Raw genomic sequence first — 8,722 nt, forward strand, 5'->3', positions numbered from 1 at the left:
TTAATCTTGATTTTCACTCAGTAAATAAATAACACTTGCATCTCTGCCACTGTGGAATGTCCAACTTTGAGCACAAGTAGATAAACACATTTCCATGAATTATCTCCACTTAATAATGCTTATTAACCACATTCAAGTGGGATTATAAGCATTCCTTTTACCATCACTACACAGAAAGACCACAAACAAAAGTCCACCCAATATTTTGGCTAAGATATTAGAAAATGTGAAACCTCTTGCCAGAAAATGTTTCATTATAAGGCTTTAGAATTATAGGACCCTATAACTCATCCCTTTTACATTCTTCTTCAATATACTTAATCATAAGAACTGCCATTTACTGGGTCAGGCCATAGGCCCATCTTGCCCAGCATCCTGTCACAGCAGCAGAGTGATTGCTGAAAGGGAGCGTGAACTGGGAATGACCAGGGTTTTTCCCCCCCCCACACTGTTCTTCTCTCCTTTGCAGCCTCCAGCATTATAGGTATATACATAATCCATGCAGCATTTTAAAAACAGAAACAGCTTTCATTTATAGCATCTCCCACAGACCAGTGAGAAACATGGGAGTAGAGACCAATTATCCAGCCTTCACTTTTCCTTGCCTTGCCATCTAATGTAAAAGGTCTTTAATGAAAATAATTTTAGCACAAGAAAATTAATTGCTTAGTTGTACATATGCCCTCTGTGGCAAAAAACTAGGCGCACAGCTATTCAACCTGATAGTTGTCCCTGGGGAGAGAAAAGGTTCATATGTAACTTGTACAATGTTAAACTGTAAGATGTATTGTTATACTTCCACTTCCAAAGCATCGAGACTACCTTAAAACCATCAACAAATATTTCCAGTTGCGCTAACGCAAATTTCTAGCAACAGCTATGTGAACAACTGATGTTTCCATTTTAATAGCAGAAACAAAACAAACCAACCTCCACCCCAAAATAAAAATAAAAAATAATAATTTTATAGCTCAATTTCAGAAGAAAATGTTGGCCTGGAACAAAAATAAATTTGAAATTTGAAATATTTCATTAAAAAAATGCAAACAAAATGGTTTCAATTTTTCAAAGTTTTCTTTCCCCCATTTTTCCAGATCAAAACTATTCATTGAATTTATACAGAATCTGCAAAACAGATCAGCTGAGCCCAACTTGCATTTTTCAGGAAATAAACCATTTGTCTAAATATTTTGCCTAGCTCTGTTTCCAGCCACACATCCTCCAAAGAGAGGGTCACAGCAGTTTTCATTGCAGCAGCACATATGAAACTGAGGGCCCAGATCTTGCATAGATGAGCCTTCTCCAGGTGGTCTTCTCCTGGAACATTACCACATGCATGCCAACAAAGTGAATGGAGATAGATAGATGCATAGCTCATTTTTGTACCAGGAGCTAACCTAAGATGTTCCAAAGAGCATCGCTAGAAATAGCAACTGTAATTGCCAAGTGCAGCTTGAGTTAATCTACTTGTTTTGGGGGTCAGGCAATTTCACAGTTAAGGGTACAAAATGAACTCAGTCTGGCCTGGGGGGAATCTAGGAGGGAAGTTTTTTAACCAAGAACACATTTGCATCCCAAAGCAGGACCCTGGTGTCAAGGAGAATCCTCCATACATGTTAGCTCAAAGTTCCTCAAGCAGCCATCATCCAACTTGTATAATTTACTGGGCTGGTTGAGGTGTGAGATTCAATAGGGGCCATTGTGGTGCTGTCACATTCAGGACAAAATAGGCCCTAAGATTTTGCCCCATCTCATCTTCAAAGCAATAAAGGAGGGTGATGATCATTTTGAAAACTCAACTCTAGTGCTCCTTCTGGACAGAAGATTGTCTCTACAGTTTAGCAACACAAATTTAACACTTCAGGAAAGCTTCAAAAGATCAGACCCAAAGGGGAAAGAAGAGTTTCTCACCATTCTTATGGTGTGTTGTGAGGCACCAGCAGGATCTTCCGGCTTCATAACGTCTCACAGACTTTGTGGCCCATTGCTCTTAATAATTAGTGATTCCTTTCCCCCTACCAGCATGCCTTCTACCTCTCCTAGGCTGACTGCTCTTCAACCCTCTGCTAATTTCTACCAGGCACTGGGCATGTATCTTGCCAACACGGCAGGCTGATTCAACAGAAAAGAACATGTGCACTTGAGGTAACATCTACTTATTAGCGGCACCCAAGTGCGTGGGAGCCTCACGCATTCACATTGACTGGATTTACGTAGATGAGAAAGGATACTGAAATGCAGACTTCCTTGTGAATTTTTAGAACAAGAATACAAAGTCATTTACTGTTCTTGCATTGCCATGGAAACATCCTTCTCCCTCAGCTCATTTATGTTAGGTATCAATTACTCCAAAGATCCTAGGTCCTACAAGATGATGCATACCTATACGCCCTGCTCGTATTTACTTTATGAAATTAAATATCCCATTTTTCAGATAAGGAGGAAATTGGAATGTCAAACTCACCTGATGCTGCAGGACGGAAACATCCACTATCACTTTGTGACTAACAGACCATTTTAATTTTATAAAGTATACATACAGAGCTTAGTTTTATTAAAAAGGACAATCCTTGTAGATTGGATTGAACAGCTAGGGAAAGCCAGGCCTGCAGCATTCAAAAGAGAACCTTTGGTATCAGAAGCATGCAGCATCCTCCAACCACAGCACACTTGCTGCTCTGTTCTTTTGCTCACTAGCAAGTTTTGGCCAGTCGCAGTAGGCCTACCAGTTAGTGCCTATGGGTCCTCCCCCTCAGCTTCCCAGGATTCATCCACACCGGGCTTTCATGCTGATGAAATATTCAGAAATGAACAAGGGAATTTATGTTTCAGACTTGACTCTCTGGATCTTAAATGTTTTCTGGGAGAGAATAAAATAAACCACACCCAACTTTCAATCTCTTGTACCACCTATGCAAAGGCATATACAAGTAGTACTGGCACTCCCAAGCCAGGAATACTGCTGCTGTATGTTCTACCAAAACCTTAGCTAGTGCTGCTGAGCAAACCCAAGGCTGTTGGAGAAATGGAATCCCAGTTCGACCGTGTCATCAGTTGTCTCTACCGGCACGTTACCATTTGTTAAGTGGGATAAGTAATTCCTCATTTCTTTTCTCGGCTTTTGCATATTCAAAGATACATTGCAAGCACATGCCTCCAAGTGAGTAGCACTGTCCAGATGAGCAGGGTTTGCCTGGTAAACAGCTGGGTAGGAATTTGGATGATGGCGACTGGGAGAGAGGTAGAATTCAGGTGCAACTGTGCTGGTTGCTTGGTTATGGAAAGGATCATTTGCCTTGCAACATGTCTGCAGGCAGCTATTTTTCTTGAATCCATGATGAATGCCTAATTTAGCAATGAGAGGTTTTCCAACATTAACCTCCTTCCTTTCATCCATTGTCTCTTCTATTCCTGGATACTCGTAGTGCAGACAAACTGTGAAGATCAAGTGTTCCTGTGAATAGGGAAAATAAGGTTATTTCTCCCCAAAAGAAATGGTCATATAAGACCACAAGTATTCATATGATGTGAAAACTAAAACATTTTTAGGTGGTGTAAGAGGAGATCTATAACCAGCACCATTGTTGACCACTGCTGTTAAATGAACACTACCCACACAGGACCATATCCTGCACGCATCTAAGATTCAGGGCACATTCACCAAAACTCCCTAGCAAGCAGCCATATTGTTGTATTTTGTTGCAAATCACATTTTTTGTGAAAATCACTTAATTTTGTGATTTTCATAAAAAAGTCAAAACTGCAATTTAAACCAGGCGCTAAATAGATATGCCCAACTAGCTCAGAGAACTGGATTTATACACCTGTGGGTAGTAGTGTAAGAAGGCATTCTTAAGCTGAGCACTCCCCCACCCACGCTCCCACTGCGACATTTGAAAATTCTGGAAGCATCTGAGTTCTCTTGTGGCACCGAGCCCTGGAAGAAAGATACGACAGATCACATATAGCACAGAAGGTCCAAGGTTTTCTTCTGATCATAGAAAATTAGGGTTGGACAGGACCTCAGGAGGTTATTTAGTTCTACCTCCTGCTCAAAGCAGGACCAGCCCCAACTAGATCATCCCACCCAAGGCTTTGTCTAGTTGCGTTTTAAAAACCTCCAAGGATGGAGAATCCACAACCTCTCTGGATAACTTGTTCCAGTGCTTCACTACCTTCATGGTAAGAAAGTTTTTCCTAATATCTAACCTAAACTTCCCTTACTGCAGCTTGAGACCATTGCTCCTTGTTCTGTCATCTGAGAACAGCCCAGCTCCATCCTCTTTGGAAACATCCTTCAGGGAGTCAAGGGTTGCGATTAAATCCCCTCTTGGTCTTCTCTTCTGCAGACTAAATAAGCCTAGTTCCTCATATTCCCAATTCCTCAGCCTCTCCTCATATATCATGTTCGTTAGCTGCCTAACCAATTTGTCCACATAATTTCTGTAGTGGGGGGCCCAAAACCGGACACTACTCCAGATGTGGCCTCACCAGTGCCAGATAGAGGGGAATAATTACTTCCTTCAATCTGCTTGTAATTCTCCTACTAATGCAGCCCAGGATGCCATTAGCCTTCTGTGCAACAAGGGCATGCTGTTGGCTCATATTCAGCTTATTGTCCAATGTAACCCCCAGGTCTTTTTCTGCAGAGCTGCTGCCCAGCCAGTCAGCCCCCCGCCTGCAGCAGTACATGGGATTGTTTCATCATAAGAGCAGGGCTTTGCACTTCTCCTTATTGAACCTCATGAGATTTCTTTTGGTCCAATCCTACAATTTGCTGAGGTCTCTGAATCCTAGCCCTACCCTTCAGCATATCTACTACTGCTCCCAGCTTGGTGTCATCTGCAATCTTGCTGGGGGTGTACTCCATCCTATATTCCAGGTCACTGATTAAGATATTGAACAAAACCAGCCCCAGAACCAACCACATTGTGAAATGGCAATGATTCTGCACTGTCATTTCACAATGCGAGAGCACCTGAGAAATCTAGAGACTCCAGGGTGCAAGCCGACTAGGAAATGATTTCTAATATTTTCACTTCCTGCCAGTGACTTCATAACATACAGCTCTGCTTAAGGCAATACTGTTAGTAAACCAGAAAACATGACAACACATCCACTGATATGTACAGATGCTGCCAACTTCTCCAAAAAAATACAAGCCTCAATCTGCAAAGAACATTCCCTAGAGTTGTGATGAACAATGACTTGTGTAATGACATTATGACTTCATGACCATCAGCTCTGTCTTGACCACATTTTCAGTTTTCAGCCTCAGAACCAAATCACCAAAAGGTGCTCTTAGCTATTTTTGTTCTTTAAGCAGCTGGAATACATGTTAATGCAATCGTCTTCCAAGTAGCCACAGCACTTATGGTTTATGCATAATGTAAGTTGATCTCTTTGTGGTTGTGAAGCAAATGGTGTAAATGTGTGAGAAATAAGAAAATTATCGAAACCTTTAGTTTCTGCAGTGAACTTAGTCTAGTATAAAGGCAGTGTTTAGGCAGGTCTTTGGATACTAAATAGCTGCCAGTTTCTTCAGGCGTTCCCTTATTTGCCTCTTTGGGATCCACATCCAAGTCCTGTGGAAATAAACAAGTGAGAATCAAACTGTGAGCATAATATTATGTTAGGCTGGAGGAGGAAGGGTAAGAGGATGTAAAGGAGCAGGGATTCACCAATATGATCACTGGATGCAATTTTTATATGCATTAGCAGCAGCAGCCAGATGGCTAAGTTGCATACAGACAAATCATTGAAATAGGCAGGAAACACTTACAAGTGGGAAGTCTGTAACGTAGGCTTTGCAAACAATTATTTCAGGGGGTTTCTTTACTATCCTTGTGTAGATTATCATGACATTGGAAAATTCTGCTGCAAACCCCAGCTGAATTTGAACGCCACATTTAAATTCAAGGTACATGCTTTCTGGAAGTTCTGCAAATACATATTTTGGATAAATTCATTAAAAAGAAAAGCTCACTCTAACCAACCTTCAGGAAAGTTTAGCAAGTCCTCACCCTAAACTCACAGCATCTTCTTCCATGCTTATTATTAGCAGTTAACGTTTATATTCTACTTTGGCCTTACTTGCTGGTGCTGTAGCAGACACAGTGGGAGCCCTTGTCAACCATCCTTGCCTTCATTCCAAACTGAGCATTACTAGAGTAACAACATCTATGGCAACTGGAACAACTTTTTTCCTTCAACCCTCCAATGGCTTGAGCCAGCCAATTAGCTTAAGTCTTTGTCTACACACAAAAATTGCGCTGCCTTAGTTCTGTTGATACCAATCAACAGGTATCAGTACAAAGCTGCCCCCAGGCCAGATGCAAATCTTTGACAGTTGTTTTCCTATGAATGAAGGAGGCCTACAATAATAGGAAAACTATGACTATAGGAGTCTGCATAGTGACTATGAACCTAAAAACCCTGAGTCTATGATCAGGCCACATGTCAATTTTTTTAGTCACTGCATGAAACTGAGATTCTTGGGATTAAATTCTTAAACTACTGAAATACAGGAGGGAAACGCATGAAGACAAACATACAAGTTAGGTGCTCAATACTTATACTTATATGGACCAGGCACCTAATAAGCCTTTGTGATAGCAAAAAAAAGTAGGCAGTAGTTTGAAACGCTTCTGTTTCTTTTCTAGTCATCTGCTCACAAGTGTCACAACTACTCTCTAACCCAGAGGCCAGCAACATATGGCCTTTGGGCAGCCTATAGAGCCAATGGATCCAGTGCAGAGAGCCTAAGGGCTTTTCCTATGCCAGCATCCATACCATGCCCATGCTGTGGCTAAGCAGCAAGGAATTGCATCAGGACCAGGCACCCTTGCTGCTGCTGCTTCTTCCCCCCATCCCCTAGCCTTCCCCTGGCTGCAGCATGAGTGCAGCTTCCAGCTGGTGGGGGGCTGTGTTGGGGCCATGCAGCTGGAAGCTTTGTCCACACTGCTGCTACTTACCCTTCCCTCCCCCACTCCCTTCCCCTCTCTCCCCCTTCCCTCTCCCACCCTCTGCCTCCCAGATGCAGCACAGCTTTCTCTGGCCCTGGTGCAGCTCCCTACTGGCTGAAAGCTGCACTCACACCACAGCTGGGAAGCTGGGAGAAGTGGTAGTGGAGCAGACACAGATCCCAGCTGCCTGCCCCCGCCCCCCATTAATATGCCATGGAAGCCACCTGGCCTGGATCAGACTGGTGCTGGGTTGTTCTGGCCCATGGCTTGTAAAGGTTGCCAGCCATTGCCTTATCCTATTAGAAAGAAATAAGTGAATGCTGTTTCATTAAAAAAAGAGAGTCAGCTATTGTGTCTGGTATGCTCATGAAGTTACCATACAGGAGAAAAAGCCAGAATCTCACACATTTCTTTACCATCTTATCTGAGGTAAATACAAGCAAAAACTTCCAAGACCTGAACACTTGTGACAATTTAGAGGTAGATCTGAACTGTGAACTGCAGGCCCATTTCTATTCAGTTAATCACAACCTGTGAAGAAGGGAAGAGCACTGAGCGCAGCTAGCAAACTGGCATGTCCCCAAGTATTTTTAATCAAACTGTTTAACCAGTTTCAAGCAAGAAGAAATACTGAAATTCCATCCGGATGGAGAGAGCTAGAAAACACTCTTTACTGTACCATGTGCTTTGGCCCACTGGAGGTTGCGTGCCAGGGACTCTGCAGAAGACACCGTTTGCTGAATGGGATCAGTTAACGCTCTCTTCTCGGATAAACTGCTGCGAATCTCCAAAGCCTGCTTGCCTTTGGTAAGGTGACACTTGCCCATATCTAAAGAGAAGATGTAAATAGTTTTCTAGGAATCAAAGCTGATGAAATTCTAATTAAAGCAGTTACATCACTGCAACGACATCAGGTTACTATGGTTATGATTGTGTCAGCATTTCCATGATAAACCTGCATTTTCAGAAGGTGCGTAGTGCTTGATTACTCAAATTCACTCCAGGCCAATGCACAGCACAAAAGATGTCCTGTGAGAACATTTTCTTAGCTATTTTTCAGCCTGATCCCACATTTAATTAAAAATATTTTCCATTTGTCTCAAGGACCTGGTTCTACATGGTACTGTAGCGGGTGACCAACATTAAGCATGCTAGTAGTGCCACTGAAGCATAGATTCCATAGACATTAGGGCTGGAAGGGACCTCGGAAGATCATTGAGTCCAGCCCTGCACCCGAATAGCAGGAAGTCAGCAGGAGTCATAGGATCCCAGCAAGATAAGTATCCAGTTTACTCCTGAAGGTGTTCAATGTAGTTGCTTGAACCACCTCCGCTGGCAGGCTGTTCCAGACCTTGGGGGCTCAGACAGTAAAGAAATTCTTCCTTATGTCCAGCCTGAAACGATCTTGTAGTAGTTTATAACCATTCGACCTCCCTTGGGGCGCTCTGGTGAACAAACGTTCCCCCAGATGCTGGTGGTCACCCCTGATAAACTTATAGGGGGCCACCAGATTACCCCTGAGCCTGCGCCTTTCCAGGCTAAAGAGCCCCATGGCTCTCAGTCTGTCATATGGTCTGTTCTCTTGACCTCTGATCATGCGTGTGGCTCTCCTCTGGACTCTCTCAAGCTTCTCCACATCCTTTTTGAATTGTGGAGCCCAAAACTGGGTACAGCACTCCAGCTGCGGCCTCACCGAAGTACAAGGGGAAAATGACATCCTGGGATTTGCTCGAAAAGCATCTATGGATGCAAGCCAG

At 43.0% G+C, this 8,722-nt stretch overlaps 1 protein-coding gene across 2 annotated transcripts in view; it reads right to left on the reverse strand.

Moving 5' to 3' along the window:
• Positions 1 to 1,193: 1,193 nt before the first annotated feature.
• Positions 1,194 to 8,722, reverse strand: part of MALT1 (MALT1 paracaspase) — a 66,438-nt gene continuing 58,909 nt past the window's right edge. For both annotated transcript variants that reach the window (XM_019531739.1, XM_019531738.1), the window contains 4 exons: positions 7,645 to 7,794; positions 5,783 to 5,940; positions 5,460 to 5,585; positions 1,194 to 3,454 (listed from right to left, as the gene is read on the reverse strand). In XM_019531739.1, the coding sequence (XP_019387284.1) occupies positions 2,990 to 3,454; positions 5,460 to 5,585; positions 5,783 to 5,940; positions 7,645 to 7,794 (899 nt within the window). In that variant the 3' untranslated portion in view covers positions 1,194 to 2,989. The remainder of the gene's footprint in view (positions 3,455 to 5,459; positions 5,586 to 5,782; positions 5,941 to 7,644; positions 7,795 to 8,722) is intronic.

This window comes from Crocodylus porosus, unplaced genomic scaffold, assembly GCF_001723895.1.
Source record: "Crocodylus porosus isolate Cpor-Errol unplaced genomic scaffold, CroPor_comp1, whole genome shotgun sequence".
Classification (NCBI taxonomy): domain Eukaryota; kingdom Metazoa; phylum Chordata; order Crocodylia; family Crocodylidae; genus Crocodylus; species Crocodylus porosus.